Raw genomic sequence first — 20000 nt, 5'->3', positions numbered from 1 at the left:
AACATTATCTCATAGTTATTAGCATCTTTCAATGCATTACATCAATTTATATAAATGTTTGGTATTTATTTGAATTATATGTTCAAGCATTTTATTGTGAATGCTTATTTCTTAAGTGTAAAATTTAAACCAAAACTGTTGAACTTAAGAGAACAATATAAAAGCCTAAAACAAAGTTAGAACCTCTGAGCTTTCAGTTAACAGACCTATAGTTTATTCATATAATTCAGTGATTCTCAACTGGGGTCCACATGACCTTAATGGGGGCAGTAGTGGTGGTCCACATAAGATTTTGTTGTTAAAATTTATGTGCAATAAATTTAAGCTATTTTAACAATTTTTTAAAGCAATTTCTAATAATATTTAATTATAAAAATATAATAGGATTCTTTTAATCATTGAATGGCTGTTAGGGTCCATCTCAGTAGGCAAAAATGGTTTAACTGATTTAATTGATATGCTAGCTATCTTTTGTTTAAAAACAAAATTTAAAAAAAAAAAAAAAAGGAACTACTACCTTGGGTGTTATAAATGAAATGAAGCATTCTGAATTCTAATTATGTTACAAATTTCAGGTCACTTAATTTCCATGGCAAACTCAAATCATATCTTTTTTTGTTTTCTTTTTATAGGAATGTCATGTTGATCGGGGTGACACTCAACGAGCTATTGCAGTTTATAGAGATATATCAGTAAGTTCTACTCTCTTTCTTAGACAAGACTGTCAGACTATTTTATAACATTTCTTCAAAAATCTGTTCTTGTGATTTTATCATTACCATCTTTATACCTTTTGGTTGAATTGGTCTTTCCCAGCTCTGCATCTTTTCACATGTTGTGGTCCTTTGTCATCTGTTTTGTGAGTTTCAGTATCCTGAGATTAGCTTTTGCTGCTTCTCATGTCTTTTTCTTCTAGGAGTTTCTTTCACCTGGATCATTTGGTCACTTGGCATTTCTTTATCTCAACTATCATCATTATTTAACATCTCTTTTTCCTTGCCAGAAAAAGGTGGGATGGTTTGACAAGAATATCTGCTTTTAGCAAGGATTCCACAGCTGAATGCAAAACATTTCCCAATGGCAACCATTTTACAGAGTGTACTGGATTGTGTTTTTGTGCCACCAACACTAGTGTGGTAACCAGCTACTTGCAAGACACGGTCGCTTACAACCATACCAATGCAGTCTTTCCTCTTCATTTCCTTTCCTGGCTCATTTGTTCTCTGTTGTTCATGCACATTAGCATTACACATTCAGTAGAGCATGTTCACTTCATGTTTTCCTGATGTAGCTAATCCTTGAGATATGGGGAAATAAGTTTATGTTGGCAAGACTCTAGAGTTGAACCTGGTATGTCTCAAATTTGTGTGTCCTGTGTATAACGATTTTTAGAGTCCTTGTTTTGATTAGTTTTCCATTGAGTCATTGAAACATTACTGAAGACTGTCTTGCTGTAGTGTTCATAAATAAAAGTCAGCTTACCTTGAAGTGTTTTGGCTCACTGTGGCCTCTTTGACCTTCTCAACTACTAAGCTATCAGTTTCTCTTCTGAAACATTAACGGTGAGAGAGATAATCATAAGCAACCATTAGAGATGAAGCTCTGTTGTAAACATGACTTGCTATCATCATCATCCAGTGTTTTAAATCTGGGTTTTGTCCCCATTAATGAGGGTGGTCAGATCTACCTTTGGGTTGACTGGTGCCCATTCTCCTTTGCTATTACAAGACTTTTCTAGAACTGGATTTTCTATGGGGAGCATGCCCTTGCTTACCCCCAACCTCAGTTTCTAGACATGAGTGGTCCCAAGACCAAAGCCTCTATCACGATTTTTAAGAAATGTGGTGGAAAACTAGCTCAGGAAGGCAGGGACGCTACTCTCTGAGACCCCTTTTGAACCCCCCCCCTACTATGGGTTTCTCATTTCTTTGCACTTCTTCCTTGTATATATAACAAGTAAAAAGGAGAAAATGCAGATAAGTATAATGTGTGTATTTAAGATTGTTTGCTTTTGATTTTATCACCATATTGTTTTTTTACCATCAACTTTTCCTCTTTACATGGATCACATGGTATTTGTTGACAGATTTTTTTACAGCCAAATGCCCTTACTGTTACCAAGATATATTGACTTGCTTTTTCAAAGCTAGTTAATATATCTTCCATAAAATATGTCTTCACAGAAAATTGGAAACACAAAGCTCAGCTTTGTCATAAACTGATACTCATTTACAATGATTTTGATGTTAAGACAAGGTGACACATACATATGCTTATACACATACATATTTACTTATATCTGACAGTTTACTTTCGGTTTCTGTCTTCCAAATCCACTCACAAGATGTCCATTGACTTAGAGTTACTTGTCCAAGACTGAACCTTAAACCATGTGATTTATGTTCAGAGAGTATTATAGTTAATGATATAACTTCCCTTTGCTATTTTATTGTATACCTCACATTTTATGACTGTGCCCCATAATATCTATGAAAGGAAGTTTAAAGACTGTGCAGGTGTGGCCATGTGATGTGTATGGATGAGGACAACTGCATAAAGAAGTGCTGGGCTCTAATTGTGGAGGGTACCTGTGGAAGGAGTAGACTCAGGAAGAGTGGTGAAAAAAGATGAAGTGGTGAAAAAAGATGAAGTGGTGAAAAAAGATCTTTGGACGCTGAGCCTCACTGAAGAAATGACAAGGGACCGGGAGATGTGGTGATTTGCTGTATTTGGTAATATGTGTTAAGCTAAGTAAAATTGCGGTCTTCCACACATACAGGCTTGTCCTTTCAGGTGCTGGTCCCACATAAAAAGCACCCATGCTGGTGCTGCATGAATGCACATGTGCCAGCAGCATGTAACAAACACCCAGCACACTCTGTTAACTAAGGACATCCAGTTGTAGAAACCATGCCACAACAGACAGTGTCTGGACAGCTCCCAGCTGGTTCGCTCCATGTCAAATACTCCAACCCATGCCAGCTGGGAAAGCAGATGTTATGCAATGATGATGTAATGTATATCATATTGATTACCTGAATTGATGTAATCCTTGAAAAAACAGCTGATAATCTATATTATAATGGAGAAAGCTGCTTATTAATTAGGTGTGTAACAGTTACTAAAAGTACTAAAAGAAAGCAATTGTTAAAGGCTTGACCGTGGGAAAATTTTTTTATAAATTCATGTTCCATAACAATTTCCTATAATTTCAATTTCTGAATTTATTGAATTTTTGAACTCCAATTTTTCACAAATTTAATTATTTGTTGCATTCACTGTGGCGGCCGTTGCCAGTACCGCCTGACTGGCTCCTGTAGGATTTTCGAGCGAGATCGTTGCCAGCGCCCCTGGACTGGCTTGTGCGGGTGGCACATAAAAGACACCATTTCGAGCGTGGCCGTTTTCGTGCGGGTGACACGTAAAAGCACCCACTACACTCTCTGAGTGGTTGGCGTTAGGAAGGGCATCCAGCTGTAGAAACTCTGCCAAATCAGACTGGAGCCTGGTGTTGCCATCCGGTTTCACCAGTCCTCAGTCAAATCGTCCAACCCATGCTAGCATGGAAAGCGGACGTTAAACGATGATGATGATGATGATGATGATGATTTACAAAGTCTCTCACTCTCTATTTCAATGTTTTCATTTCAAGTTTTAATTCGCTATTTGGAAAACCCAGTTTATTCTATATACGTAATGTAAAAACATTATTTTATGAATGAAAATTTTTTAATATACCGGTATAAATTTTGGAAAAAAAGATTAATAAGTGATTTTGTTGTTATGGCTGTTTGGAATGCTATAATAACTGTCAGGACCGATTTTGGTCATTTTTTTTTTAAAACTTCAAAACCATGGGAGGAGCCATTTTGGTAAAAAAAAAAAAAAAGAAAATATTTTCAGAGGAAAAGATGAACAATTCAAGGGAGGTTTGGCTGTTGTTTCTAGCACAACCCAAACTACCCTCTGTTTTCACTCTCACATGTATTGATGTTTTATCAATATTTTTCTCACATTAAACACATTTTGTAGAATGATGATGCCTAAGTAAAACGCGCATGGTCCATTGCTGGAATGTAAGCAACAACAAAAAAAATTGCAATTTAAATTTTTACATCCACCTCAATCAAGCAAAACTGTATGTGTGTAAGAAACGACATTTTCTAACAAGTATGCTATTAAAATGAATTATCATTTATGTAACTCTTTCTTTATATCACTGTGGATAAATACCTGCAATGATCTCAGGCTCTCCAATATTTTAATTTATAAACAGAAACAATCGAGAGCAGGGAGTGGGGTTGCTAAAAAATTAAAAAAATTTAAAATTTTCTTCTCTTTAGCATATAAATGTATTTATGGGGAGAAAAATATTGAAAAACATCAATACATGTGAGAGTGAGAAAGAAACTTGGCCAAATCTCCCTTAAATTATTCACTTTTCCTTCTGAAAATATTAGCAATATTTTTTCTTTGTACTGAAAAGACTCCTCCCATGGTTTTGAAGTGCAACAAAAATTGGCCAAAATAGGTCCAGAGTAGGATGATGAGGGAGTGGGTGTTGTAAAAAAATTTTCAAAACTTTTTCTCATACAAAGATGTCCTCTACCCCACTTCATTGTTTTGAAGAATGTTGTTTAAAAAAAAATGGGGAAAATCCCTGTCAAAACAGTAGTTCTAACTTATTTGGTCTTCCTGATCCAAAACTCCTCTTCCCACCCCCTCGGAAAAACATTTCATACACAATGTTCTTTATAATTGTAATCTATGCCATTTGAAAGATATTTGTATAAACTTTCATTAAAAGATACCCATTTTCCTGAAAGTTATGAGAGAAAAAAGATCAGGTGAGTTTTCTGAAACTCCTCTCTCCACCCCGCAGGAAAATTCTTTTCCATACATCCCTATATACTCTGAAGCCACAACATCTAAGCAGTATTTGTAAAAAAATTTCCTTAAAAACTATTTTCTTGGATGTTATGAGGCAACAAAGTTGGGTGCATATACATCTGTAGTTATGCCCTTTTATTTATACAATTTTTTCATTTCATGTTTATTTTATTCATTGTTTGCAATGTTCTCTCTTCCCCTCTCTGTCTCACACACACTGCAAAGCTAATTGATAGGCTACTGAATTGAAATCTCTATATTGCTTTGAGGGGACGGTGAAATCTGACAAATTGCTTTTCCTCTCTGTAGTTGAACTACCTTGATGTTTGTTCAAAAAAGAGAGATTATGACTGAGATAAAATAATGAAAGCAATATTTACTAAGCAAGTGAGCACTATTATACAAGGAAATAATTAGGTGTGAAATATCATAGAAATTATTAGGAATGGGAATCAAATGTGAAAATAATATGAAGTGACTAGTAGAAAACCACCCAGAGGGCAGTCTTTCTGCTGGTATAAATAACTCTGTGATAATCTATGTAAATTTATTTTGGGAATTTTACCCTACAACTGTTTGAGTTGAAAATAATAGATGGATGAATAGTTGACATATCTAGGATTATGTATGCCTACCATTAAAAAGATATTAACATTGGAAATGATGTGAAATAAGTGCCACATGAATATTTGTTTAAATATAGGTAGTAGTGTTAAGTTAGACATGGCCTGGGCCAATACTGGCCAAAACCTATCAAAGTTGTACTTGTTGATCATCATTACCACTATCATCATCTTTGTCATTTAAACATCAGTTTTTTTCCTCATCATCATCATCATCATTTAACGTCCGCTTTCCATGCTAGCATGGGTTGGACGATTTGACTGGGGACTGGTGAAACCGGATGGCAACACCAGGCTCCAATCTAATTTGGCAGAGTTTCTACAGCTGGATGCCCTTCCTAACGCCAACCACTCAGAGAGTGGCTTCAGAGTATATCTGATTTAAATTTCTTTTTCTATGAATGCAATTTGCAATGACAAGTATATAGTGTAAATTGATTATTTGATGTAAATGTTAAATTTGAAAGATTCACACTGATACAAAGAAACAGGAAAGAAGAGAGAGAAGAAAAGGGGAAAAAATGAAAAAGAAATGTGGTAGGAAGTAAAGTGGCAGAAGATGGAGGGGAGGGGTGATGGGCCACATATCCCAGAACAAGTAGGATGCTTAGCTGTGGTCCACAATGATGACCGCAATGGCATTGTTGCAGAGAATGGCCCGCGACACTCACTGCAGCAGTCACTATTCCTTGCAGGGCTCATTTCTTTGATGGGCCACTGTTACCCCTATTTTGCGGAAGAAATGGGTAGTATGGAGTCCTTGAACATCTGACGTTTCAACGGCGACTGGCATAAACTGATAGCAGCCGGACAGGCTCCTGTATTTATTGAACTTCCTCTCCTCCATGTTACAGGCAGTCACACCAGGGTTTGCAGCAAATTCTGTATAGAGCCTAAAGTTTAGTACTTGTATATATCTCAGCCATGTTCTGCAAAGTATATCTTTTCTAGTTTGATAACTCTTCCTATCTTCTTAGTTCTAGTGACCTATTATAAGAATAAGAGATCAGTTGTATGTATGCTCTCACAATTTTGAAAACTGTTTCAGCAAGGAATTAAAACAAGGTGGCAAACTTCATTTACCAACATCTTATTATTCAAGTATGCTTTCAATTATAATAAGGAAATCTTGAAAGTCTAAACTGTTTAATGGTAACATTCTACGTCTTATACCTTAGTAGTTTCCAGCAACATCCATAATGATTAAAATTTTTTCTTGAACTTTCCATGATACTGTACCATTGTTTTCCACTTGTATTTTAAAAATAACACTATTTCATTTCTCTTTATATTATAGAATTCCTGTACTGAAGTTAGAAAGCGGAAAGAGATGGAGTATGAAATTATCCACAGCAGCATTAAAGGTTGGGAAGGAGAGGTATGTTCAATTCATGAATTTTATTTTATGTCAATGCTTTCGTAAATTTCTGATTAATTTTTATTCAACCATTGCTATAGTTTCAACTTTTGGACGAAACTGTGTTATACTAGGTTTTGAATTTGTCAAATAGGGTTTTAGTTAAAATATACAGGAATAAGCATCAAATAAGTTAATTTTGATCTTAATTAAGATTGTCATATTTTTAGCTGATATTATAATATAATAATTCAATGGAAGAAAGGCATTTCTTAGTCTTCATTTTTATTATCTTAAGATACATTTATTTACAAAGTAAAATAATTAGTTTGAGTGCAAGATGGTTCTGGCAAGTTCCAAGCAAGCCATGATTGTAACCTGATTTCAATACTTAGTGGGTTTATTTCACTTTACTTATGCTTCTTTCTTGAGATTCTGTGATATACATAAACTTGGAATAAGATGATATGGGTTTGGCTGATATGTTTTTGGTACACAACACAAAGGAAATAATTTTGGGGTGGTGCACTGATAGCAGTAGAATTGATAAAGTGGTTTCACAAAATGTTATGCATTATTATATCCTGGTATATTCTATTTTCATTTCTTATCTCTGGTGTTGAAATTTTTCTGTGTGTCATTATAACGATAATGGAGATGTGTGGCTTAGTGGTTAGGATGTTAGTAGTTAGGATGTTAGTGGTCATAAAACTGTAGTTTTAATTTCTGAACTGGGTGACTTGTGTTCTTTAGCAAAGCACTTAATTTCATGTTACTCTAGTAGCTACAATTGCTCACAAGCTTTGTGAAGTGAAGTGGATTTTTAAAAATAATTTTTTGTTTACTTAAATATCATAAGTGCTGTAAAATGGCAGTAACTTTCCATTTAATTCCATACTAAAATCACTTTTTCATTCAGGCTGAAAAGACTTATATGCCATACTCCACTTTACAACCAAACCTTTTTTCAAATTTTGTGCTTCTTGCCTTCCTAGAGAAATTGGTGAGAAATCACTCCTGTGTATGCTACTTATTTTGAGTCTATCATAGAGTACTATAGCCAGAAATGAATATAGGACTAATGATATTGAATTATTTACAGTTTGTGCAGTGATCTTGCCACTTAAATTATTCAATCTTAGTTTGTGTTTTATTAGTATTTGGGTACCTTTAGCAGAATCCACTTTGTTGTGAACATGCAGACCAAGTTACAAGTCTGTGGTTAACTTCTCTTCTTCCCATTAGTGTCAGAATGCCCTCTCCAATTAGATGGTTGAAGAAAGAAGAAAGAAAGAAAAAAATAAATAGATGGAAGCTTATCTGTTAAATCATAATCAAATTCAATATAGGCTTGTTGAAATGAATAACTCTGTCATTCTTGTAAATTATGGGAGCTTCATGATTATTTTAAGAATCATGAATTGACTTTCATTTAACAATATTCATTCAGTTTGCAATTTGCATTTGATTGTTTGTTCTGAACATGATTATACCAGTTAGCATAAGTTTCCTTCTTAATTCACAAATTCTACTTTCCTGGATAAACTCATTGACAATTATAGCTTATTGTGATGAATAAAAATAAATCAATAAAAATATAAACAAATATTGAAAAGGAAGTGTAAAAGCAAATTCAATAAAGACATGAAATATAAGTATTTGAAATGTTAGGATAATAGTGATTATTCAAACTAAAGTGTAATACAACCATGTTGGCTTAGTTTCAATGATGTCCATTCCTTTGTGCATAGAACAATAAATGGGGAACTACAGTAGTAGTAGTAGTAGTAGTAGTAGTAGTAGTTATTTTAGTTTATTCCATTTTATTTCAAAATAACTCCATCATTCTGTTTGTATCTTGTTTCTGCATATTTATATAGATTTGTTTACTTTCTCTCTTTGCAGGAAATTACGCAACTTGGTGAAGTTGTCTATTTGTCACAAGTTAAACTAATTACACACACTGGTGAAAAATTGGATCGCGTATTTGTTTTATTCCAGAATGTACTTGTAATGTTGTCTTTAGGCCCAAGGTTGAGTGGCTACCATTATGAGGTTAGTAAAATGTATTGCCAACATGTTTTAATTGAATTGCTTTAAAATACTGTTTTTCTAAACAACTTGGTATCATCACTGCCACTACTACCACCACCATTACCACTACTACTTTTTAAATTTTTTTTATCTACTGGCATCTGATGGATGTGTTTGCTAGATTTCATCCTTACGCATGATGCATTACCAGCATTCACTGTATCAATATGTCCTGTGCTAGCTCTACTTATGCATTTAGCTGTGTTTCCACCTGCAATGTTTTACTTTTGATTAGATGGATTTTTATATCTAAATGTCCTAATCAAACTCAAGTTGACCAAAGTTGAGTGAGCACAGTTTGGTTAACAGAAACTCTGTGGAAACCTGATGGAAAGACCTTCCCTATTCTTGGGTGGTAGACTAAAGCTGTTTGTTTGGTTTAACATTACCACTTGGTCCTTAGATGTTTTTAGTCTATTTTCTAGCAAGCATTTAAGCCAAATCTCTTGTTCAAGGATAACTTCTTCCCTTCAATAAGTCACAGAGTCCTTGAAAAGAGCCAGAGGTGCTACCCTTCTTCAGAGAGGATTAAAAATACAAAATATTGTAGTACTGTAGATTGGTAAAATTGTTTCAGCTGGAAGGCTAAACCTTCATTTTCATACAAATGATGATGATAGCTAATTTAATCCTTTAGCATTCAAACTGGCCATATCTGCCCCAAATATTGTACTTGTTTTCTGTTCAAACTAGCCAGATCCAGCCTCTCACACTTACCAAACAATGTTATTCTAAAAATAAACATTCATGTCATTGGAATTTCTAAGCTATGAGATAATGCAGAATGAATTCAAAAGAATGTAAATAAATAAGCAATACATTTGACAAAGAAATCTGAATGCTAAAGGGTTAATGAAATGTTAAATAATTAAGAACTGTTTACTTAGAGTAATAATGTCAAGAGGTTTGTAGAAATATCTGATGTGAAATGAAAACTTTTTTTCCTATCAGCTTAATGCTTTGATTTATAATTGAATAAAATGAAGTTGTAAAGTTAACTAATTTTATATGACCAAACAAAGGAACCTTTATATGGTTGCTTGACAGGCTAGAAATAGCAAAAATTTTCCCTCAGATCATACTCTATTATCTTATTAGATAAAAGGGGACTCATTATACGAGAGGGTGTTGAAAAGTTCCTGGCTTTAAGGGAATCGTGAAAAGCTTGGTTTAAGGGTATTGTGAAAAGCCTCAGAAAAACTGGACTGCTGCAATAAGTGTGTGTGGGAATATGTTGAATAAAATCATACCTGATCCTCCCGTATTTTCTTTTACCCAAAGTCAGGAACTTTTTTCAGCACCCAGTTTTAGTTCTGGAGACACTTATTGCTAAAGCAAAAAAGAGAATAGAAAAAGACAAAAGTTCACAGTCAAAAAGGCCTTTAATTGTTGGCCTACTCAAATAAAACTAGCTTAGGCCTAAACAAGAATAACAACAAAAGCCTCATTTTTCATCAAAAAGATGTAAATTGTTACATTTTCTCGTTTTTCTTATACATCATCATCATCATCATCATCATCATCATCATCATCATCATCATTGTTTAACGTCTGCTTTCCATTCTAACATGGGTTGGACGATTTGACTGAGGACTGGTGAAACCAGATGGCTACACCAGGCTCCAATCTGATTTGGCAGAGTTTCTACAGCTGGATGCCCTTCCTAACGCCAACCACTCTGAGAATGTAATGGGTGCTTTTACGTACCACCGGCACGAAGACCAGTCAGGCGGTACTGGCAACGGCCACGCTCAAAATGGTGTATTTTATGTGCCACCTGCACAAGAACCAGTCCAGGGGCACTGGCAACGATCTCGCTCAAAAGTCCTTACACATGCCACAGGCACAAGTGCCAGAAAGGCGACGCTGGGCACAGGTGCCAGAAAGGCGACGCTGGGCACAGGTGCCATCACATATGAAAGATAATTTTAAAATATTAAATGAACTCTTCAACCAGAAATAAATTCTTTTCTAGTGATCATGTGAAAAGTATTGGTTGCATTTTTCACAGAAATGTGACAAAGATGTTAAAGTTATTGAAGATTAATGAATGGCTATTTATTCAACTTCATTTCAATTTTGATCCATGATTTTTAAAGTCAGCAGTGTTTTGTATGGTTTTAAATTAGAAATTTGTAATAATTATTTAATTATTGGAGATTATTACTTTGAGTTTTTTCTGTTTTAACCATTGTATTCAACATGTTAGATAAAAAAATAGATAAATGATGATTTATTATTTATTGAATACTGGATAATGGATGCCATTTCGGTGTTATTTTACTGAATGATTGATTATAGATGCTTTAATTTGTTCTTTCTTAATTACAGGGGCAGCTGAAGTTGAGTGGGTTGTCTGTAAATAAATCTGAAGTCGAAAATATGCCTAATAGCTATGAAATCACTGGTAAGTTATGCATTTTCTTTGCTTTTTTTTTTAACCTACAGATTACCGTAAAAACCCATGTAATTGCACACCTGTGTAATTTACCCAGGTGATTTTCAGGATAATATTTGTTAAAAAAAAGCTTCTACTCATGTAAAATTTGCACCTAAAAGTTTTCAGAAATGCTGATATAGCCAGGAGAAAACTGTTTTCAATTTAGTTGTGTTTAGCATAATTTCACTTATGATTAGATTTTATTAAATTTTCACAAAATAAAAATAATTTCTGTTTAACAGTTATCACAATGAAAGCTATTAAATTACAAAGTGTTTGTGCTGTTTATAATAAACTTTATTTTACATTTCTTGCCCACAAGAGATTTTGTCTGATCTTTAGCATACTGCTGTATGTCTTCTCAAATCACTATCACAGGAAAACTTGTTGATGAGAATTACCAACAATAACAAAGCTGATAAATATGCACAGTTGTTACAAATTAAGTTAATTACCAATAAGCATTAGCTTGGATGACACTTTACTCAACTGACAGAGGAAGGTGACCAATCATGCTGATTATGTAAACAGAGTTCTTTTCCATCTATTCTTGTTGGATCCTTTGATACATAGTATTGAAATTTTAATCCCTTTCACAATTATAAAATGTCAAGCAAACTCAAAAATTTGTCATTACCGTTATTGTCAGTATGGGCAGAACTTATGAATTGTTTATTGCGAAGGAGAAATTAAATATGTACCCCATTGTGATGGCATGAACATCACACATCAAAAACTAGTTAACCATTTAATGGTTTTAGTAAATTTATGTAGAAAAAGTAAGTATTATACCATTCAGCATAAATAAAATTCAACTTCATTATGTATATTTAGGATATTATTTTTTCTGTAAAAACCTATTCTGACATTAAATGAGTCAACTTCTGGTACAAAGGTTTTTTGTTTTTGTACATCTTCTTCAACAAAATAAAATTTCAAAAAAAAATAAAATTCTAGAAATGATCTACTCATGTAATTTACGCACCCCCTAATGTTTTTTTAAAAAATTTTTGCAAACAAAGTGCGTAAATTACATGGGCTTTTACGGTAATATAAAGAAACAGTGAGTTTTGCCTTGTCATTTACAATAAATATGTTTATAGCATTTAAGAAATCCATGTACCTCAGTCTCCGAGATTGCACTTTTGCTGGGAATCATAGACAGGCCATGTTTTAAATATTGGTGTTAATAGAAAGAACTAAGGAGGCTTCAAATTTCTTGTCTTCTAAAGTTGATTAAATTCAGCCTGTTTATGTTCTTTATATACATATCTCCTTCCAATTTTATCCTCTTCTACCTTTCTAGGTCCACTGCCTTGTGTATACTTACGCTCTGTGTGAAAGCGCCTTCAGTTATGTCAAACCAACAAGGCCGACAGTTTTGAAATTGTCTTTCCCATTATCCCCAAACATTGTACTCCAGCGCTAGCTCCTATACACATCAAACTCTTCAGTCTCTCCTTCTCTATATAGAGATCTATGCTGATCTTTGGAAACAAGCTACAACATGTTTCATGTCCAAGAAAGGCAATCTCTCTGCCATATAATGCCCTGTTGCACTCACCTCCAATATCTCTAAGATGATGGTGACAGCTATTAACAACACCCACCCAACACCTCAAATCCTTCTTCCTCTTTAATAACCATACAGTTTCCATAAAATCAGGTCCACCGATGACCCACTCTTCTCTGTCATTCACCAGTTGGCTCTTGGTTTGGAGAAACTTGGTGCTTGGTGAAAGCATTGTTGCCACTCTTGACATTGTCAAAACTTTGCCTGCCTATGGGCTCCCCATTTCTCGTCTTTTAGATTGGTGGCTTTTTATCAGACCATATTATGACTACATATCTTGTTGAAACACTCTCTATTCCTCTGTCAACTCCAGCATAGACCAAAGCTCAGTTTTGTCTCGCACCACTCCCTTACTTTCTCTATATCAATGAATTGCCATCTTATCTTACAACACCCTTTCTCATTCACATGAGATTGCTCTTCATTACTCTCTTATCATTCCCTAGCCAGCCTCATCTACTTGAACAGAGACACCACATGCCAAACTCACTCTACCTCTATGAACAGAGGTCTTGTAAACATCTCTGAATGGAGATATGCCAATCCTGTCCCTATCAGCAGCAAGCAAATGCAAATACTATTCATATCAAGAAGCCATCATTGTCTCAACAAACACTCTAATTATGAGCAGTACTCAACTTGAACCCTTAAAATCATTCCATTTATTAGGTCTGTCTCTAAGGCTCCCTCCTGGTGAAAGTATATCCTGGATACCTCAGCTTCCTATTAATTGTTGATAGACTCAGGCGAGAGCCACAAAAGAATATTTCTCTTATATTTAAGAAAGTGCTGCTGCATGCACAAATATCCTAGACTGCACCCAGGAAAGAGCCACCCAACTGATTGGCATAATGTTGCTCAAAGTTACACTCCAACATTAGCCCACAGTTGCACTGTCTCCTTTTGATACCTTTTCTAATGCTACTATAATGGCCTCTACTCCTTGGGACTGACTGTGTTCAGTACACCTTCATTCAAGCTGGCTCTTTGGAGTTCTAAAGATTCAAGAAAAACTGAAAGGGCATCAGTCTTATTAGTCTAGGATTAGAAAAAAAATTGTGTGAAGTGATAGGTTCAGTGCCTTACAGTGACTAGTGCTTTCATTTAGTCTAAAGACATCTAGCTGCATTTAATTTGAAGATGAAATATTTGAAAAATGGCAGTACATTTGCTTTGTAAGTTTCTTTCAATGATTTCTGTTGTCTTTGTTTCAGGTAATCTCATCGATAAACTGACTGTGTTATGTACCACAAGAAATGAACTGAACCATTGGGTAGAAATGTTGTGTCAACAAATCAAAAATTCACAAACAAACAGATTGAAACCGCAAAGCTTACAGGTAATAATTAAAAAGAAAATTATGATTGCTTTTTCAAGTCTATTTCTTTTCAAGCTATATTGTTTTAGAGTTTTGTTGTGATCTTGTGGTTTGCCATATGAAATGGTCCTTGGAGCCAGTATTCAAATTATATCTCAATTAGTTATCTTGAGATTCTTCTGTTTGGGATATGTTTCCAATTGAATTGTTTTGGATATTGCATATGTCCAGAAAACTGCTGGTAGTGTTGGTGGTGGTAATACTAACCCTTTCCCTCCCGTTTGTATAACAAGTATAAGAATGAGAGGTGAATCAAAATGACAACTACTCTGCTGCTGCTGTTGTTGATACTGAATATGGCTTCTTTATTATTGTTGTTGTTCCCCGACAGAACTGATGTTATACTTTTTATTGAAGCCATTATAATCCATTTCGTTGATGATATTTTGGGAAAAGGCCAAAATTTCAAGACTTCTCATTGTTCTTCCCCTCCAAAATCTAAGGCATTCTACTCTAAAGATAAAACTACTCTTACTGTTTATATTGCTTCAAACCAATATACTTACAAGCCATCATTGTCACCATTTGGAATTTTCTACTAACCATTCCAGCTGCTGCTAATTGAAATGATACTGTTACTACTTTAGTGCCAAATTTTTTTAACTGTAGTAGAACTTTATCTAGTTCTAGTTCTGTAAATATAAAGCAGCCTTTCACTTTCATTGCACCTGATATTTTTGTCATCTTCTAGCAATATCTCTCTAGAATACTGGCTCCATAAAATAGAGCTAATATAAGTCTACAGTTTGATTTTATTTATCTGCAGAGTGACTTAGTATCAGTTTTATTGATTTGACTTGTCTTTCCTTTCAAGTTTAACGGTGAAAATGGTGGTTTAGTTCCAGGTCTGTAACATAATACTGTGCACTTGCACTATTCTAACACTTGTTGAAAACACTAAGAGTTTTGTTTTCAATCTTCTTCTAGTTGCTGGAATTAAAGGTATGTTGGAGAATTCTTTGTTAGCTTGTTGGTACCTTAGTGAAGTTCCCCTTTTACTTGAAGTTAAAAACTAGGTGCTTTGGACCGCCTGCATCCTGATTGATCCACCATAAAATATATCAATATGACTAATTGCTGCTGTAGAGTAAAAACTGGATGAAGGAGAATGGGAGAGTGTTGATGTGTTTGAAGTGATCTTGAGAGCTCTTACATAAATTTTCAGTTGCTTGTAATAAAACCTCAACCAAATGTTAGAAGCACCCCTGTTCATGTGCTATGTTGTGAGATAATAATGCTATTCTGATTGTCATAAATTTTATGCATGCCAAGCTGTGTCTGTTTCTGAGACAGTCTGCTGCTTGCTATAAGTGTTTCAGATGTTTGTAGTAGTTGTAATTTAAATTTATTTAGGTGATTTTATTTATTTCTTTATTGTATTTCTTTATTTCATATTTTTCCACTGATTCTTGTGATTTTAGTTTTCTCATGATGTCTTTTATATTTCAGTGATTATGTAATAATCTGTCCAGAATATATTTCACTGTTACTTATAATTGGTGCAGATCTTTTGTCAATGCTGATTATGTTTTTGTCAAACTATTATGGCATGCTAATCAACAATGATTAAGTTCTAATGTGATGGTATTAAATTCACATTATGACATGTTAATTAAATGAATCCAAGTACTTATTCAATAACAGTCAAGTTTCTAAATACCATATTTCCTGATTCATAAGACATTTTTGTACACAGGAAAAAAAAGATTCCATCCTCACCCCCATCCCTACCTCCCAGAAAAAAAAAGTGAAAATCACCCTGGGCTTTATCATAGAAGGGTCAGGTAGTACTTCAACATCTGGGTCCAGTCTTTAGTAGAATTGTAATCTCATAATAAAAGCCTACAAATACAACTGACATGTAAAAGGTATATCTCTGTATATTACCATACTGATTAGTTTTTAATATTTATTGATGGTAACTAGTTTGAAATTTACAAGTGTCTACTGGCTCTGTTAACAGAAAATCATTTATTTTGTTTGTTTTGTGGTGAATCAACTGTACCTCTCATGCCATTTGTAGATTGGCAGAAGTGCCATTAAGCTAAGTACTATCTGTTATCTGTCAGTTTAGTTATTTCTCCGACAATCGTTGATTTTACAACATAATTGCAATTAAGAGAGAAGACAGATACACATAATAATTAGTTATAAACTATAAGTTGTTGACTATGCCAAACAATATAGCAACTGAGTAACTATGCAGTAGTAAACTATGAGCAACTGGAACAAATATATAAAATGTGAAACAAGAAGCATTAATGAAAACAAGAATGAAGAAAGTGAACTTCATAAAGAAACAAAATTTACATAAGTGGGAGGGAAGTGGGGGCTGTGTTAAAAATATAGATAGTCCATAAATGTGGTATGTGGTATACAATCTCATCAAAGATGATAATGTCCAAGGCATTACTGTTATAACCACTTGGCAATTCATTTAACAAGTCATTGTAATATTTATGTAAGAAGGGAACAAGTGAATGATAGCTGTGAATTTAGTAACCCCTACAGAATTACTGAAGCAATATATTATTCCACAGATGGACAGCCGTTGTAAGAGTAGAAATAGTAGCAAATGCATTTAAAAAAATGTGGAATCATTAATGCAATGATTGGTTCTGAAGATGAATTTCACTGTGAAGATAGTAATGGCTCAGAAACAGTTAATGCTTGTAATAGTGGTGTAGATTATAGCTGCAATTGTTTACTGTGTTAATATTAAGATATTATTAGATAGATGTTAATAGACATTAAACTGATTGTGGAGTCTTCAACTATCTGCAGCATTCTCAAAAAAAGCTAAGGAATTATGTACATTATTTACATTTGAATGATATTTGTCCTCATCTTGTTTGTTGGCGTAGTGGTTAAGAGCATGAGCAACTGACCCCAAAATTCCGAGTTTGATTCCAAGCAGTGACCTGAATAATGATAATAATAATATCAAAAAATACCTTAGGAATGAGAACCCAGGTTCGAAATTTCCCTAAAACACCTGATGAAGGCTGGAGGGTATATCAGCTGAAACGTGTTAACAACAAACAAGATGAGGACAAATATCCGTCAAATGTAAATAATGTAAATAATTTTTTTTTATTGGCTATTTCTGTCTCACTGGGTTGTGAGTGCAGACTGATCTCTACAGTATATAGTTGAGACTTGGTAAGTAACTGTAATGTAGTCAAGCTTTGTGAAAAGTCTGTAGTGTCCATAGCTAGTAGTGATGTACTAAATTTTGTTAATGCACAACTATTTTATTCTAAATTAAATATTTTTACAAAATACATCTTTGATAATATGGTCATAAATCATTGAAAAAAAAAAAACCTTCTAAAATATACCTTCCTAATTGTAGGGTGTATTTCATCACTTGTAGCATCTTATGAGCAAGGAAGTATGTTAATTTTAAAACAGGCTGGATCTATATATAATGTTAATAGAAAAATAAAGGGGAAAAAGAAAGCATAAAGAACCGCTTGAGTTCTTGAAGTCTTTTTTATGCATCATACTGACGATAGTTGTTTTGTCATAAATTCTTTCCTTAATAAAGATAAATTATATCTATCTGAGATTTTTACTCATAATGTGACTTGTCAACATTTAAGGCAACACTTAGGTAGAGTCATCTGTTCTGCTACCTGTCAAAAGTTAGCATGCTAACTGTATTATGATAACTGTAATAGGTCAAAGTGACTTGTTATGGTGGTGGGGTAATTAAGATGACTTGTCATAAAAGCTTTTTTTTCTATTTTTTAAATATATATTTGTATTTTTTATAGTCTTCTCTTGAATCTTGATGATATTGGTGAACTCAACAACAATAATAATAACACATTTAGCCTAATGTCATGGGAGTTCAATTTTACTATAGTGAGCTAACACAATATTTTCAGTTTTGCAGTCAAGCTGTTCCACCTGTTGTACAATCTTAAGCACATTCTTGTATTGGACTAAACCATTTATTTCTTATTTCAGGCTTTGGCTCCTGATGTCATTAGTGATAAGGTACTAATCACTTTTTTTGACTAGGTGTTTAATGCCCTCTATACTTGCACACCCACATCTATCATGATAACCGTACCTTTGTAGAAATATCATACTAGTTGAGATCAAAATCTACAGCATTTTTGGAAACGTGGCTGTATGTTAAGACTTTACCATATTTTTCTAATCCTACAAATGTTTGTGATTTTCCATGTGCGTTGTAATTAGGTGATACCTCATGTCCCAGCAATCCATTCAGATTTATTGGTATGTTGGATACATTCTTTCGTCTTACTTCAAAATGTCTCTAGCTTGTCAACTTAGAATATGATAGAAATATTAATTGGCCACAATTATTATTCTAGTTATCAAAAGTCAATGGGTATTAATCTAGTACTTATTAGATAATGTCCATTGTAATTTTGTCTTTGATCATCTATTTTATATGTAGAAGTTAAAGGTTTATTATATAAGACAGGGATTGGTCAACTCTAACCTATTGCTCATAATTATCGTTACATTTCGCAGTCACTCATGTTACAAGTTATTAATAAAGATATGATTAGAAGCTTGCTTTGCAACTATTTGATTCATGGTTCAATCACACTGCATAGGACCTTAGATAGTTCTACACAATATATATATATTAAATGTGTAAAATTTGGTGTATGAACTCAGAATAGTCTATAAAGTGGTGGGTTTTTAGGAAAGGCATCCAGCCATAGAAATCATGCCAAAACTGAGATATTAGAGCATGTTGCAGTTCTGCAGTTTGTTGGATCCTTTCAAACTGCTCAAACCATCCATTTTTTGGAAGTGGATATCAACTGATGATAAAGGATGATGAATTTTGTTAATATCTCCATCAGTGTTTGAATGCTAGTCAGCTCAACACTCTTCCCTGGATGCAGTCTAGGATGTCAGTGCATATAGCAGTGTCCCAGTTGTGGGATCAGTACTAACTTGTGGGCCTCACTTGAGCCTTATAGATTATGAAGTGATAATGTTCTACATATTGTGTACAAATTTTTGGAAACTGGCTTAAAATATATACATACATATTCTCATGAGTAGCATTCACATGAGTAACATGGTAACATGAAATCCAGTACAACCTGTTACATTGGTGAGTAAATTGGCACCCCCAACAGGCTAGACTGGTGAGGAGGGTTGCTAGAAACCCATCAGGACTAAAAAGACCTGATGAACGGATGAACCTAGTGTTGGTTCAATGACTTATCTAATGATAGCATGGGCACTCAGGGGTTCCAGTATGCTGGAAGACCACTCAGAGTAAGGTACCTCAGCTTTCATTAAAGCATGGCTGTTGGTCACTTTGATATAAAACTGGATATGTCGGGAATGGCATTGGACATTTCGGGAATCTTTTGTTTGCATTTGAGATCATGGCGCTCCCATATTCCTGAACCTGCAATCCATACCAGCATTAGATATCTTGTCTGGGCTTGTCTCTAGCTCATGTCAATAGGGTGGAGAATGTCTGTGAGGTGTTGTGCAAGCCCTATTGGACCTAAAATTTTGCATAAGAATTTTGCATCCCAGTGATGATCATACTTGTCTATGAGTTGTGTCTGTGTGTACACAAATGTTATATTTATAATATATGTGTGTGTGTGTGTGTGTGTGTGTATATCAGTACC

General features: G+C 34.3%; 1 protein-coding gene across 1 annotated transcript in view; it reads left to right on the top strand.

Moving 5' to 3' along the window:
* The window catches only part of LOC106874470 (rho guanine nucleotide exchange factor 7), a 146341-nt gene that overhangs the window by 67482 nt on the left and 58859 nt on the right, over window positions 1-20000 (top strand). The window contains exons 8-14 of the mRNA XM_089348360.1: window positions 633-692; window positions 6811-6891; window positions 8776-8925; window positions 11296-11371; window positions 14192-14316; window positions 15283-15297; window positions 18331-18360. Of these exons, the coding sequence (XP_089204486.1) occupies window positions 633-692; window positions 6811-6891; window positions 8776-8925; window positions 11296-11371; window positions 14192-14316; window positions 15283-15297; window positions 18331-18360 (537 nt within the window). The remainder of the gene's footprint in view (window positions 1-632; window positions 693-6810; window positions 6892-8775; window positions 8926-11295; window positions 11372-14191; window positions 14317-15282; window positions 15298-18330; window positions 18361-20000) is intronic.

This window comes from Octopus bimaculoides, chromosome 3, assembly GCF_046866305.1.
Source record: "Octopus bimaculoides isolate indiv1 chromosome 3, ASM4686630v1, whole genome shotgun sequence".
NCBI classification, from domain to species: domain Eukaryota; kingdom Metazoa; phylum Mollusca; class Cephalopoda; order Octopoda; family Octopodidae; genus Octopus; species Octopus bimaculoides.
The sequence above is the reverse complement of the archived record's forward strand: the minus strand, read 5'-3'. Positions and strand labels throughout refer to the sequence as shown.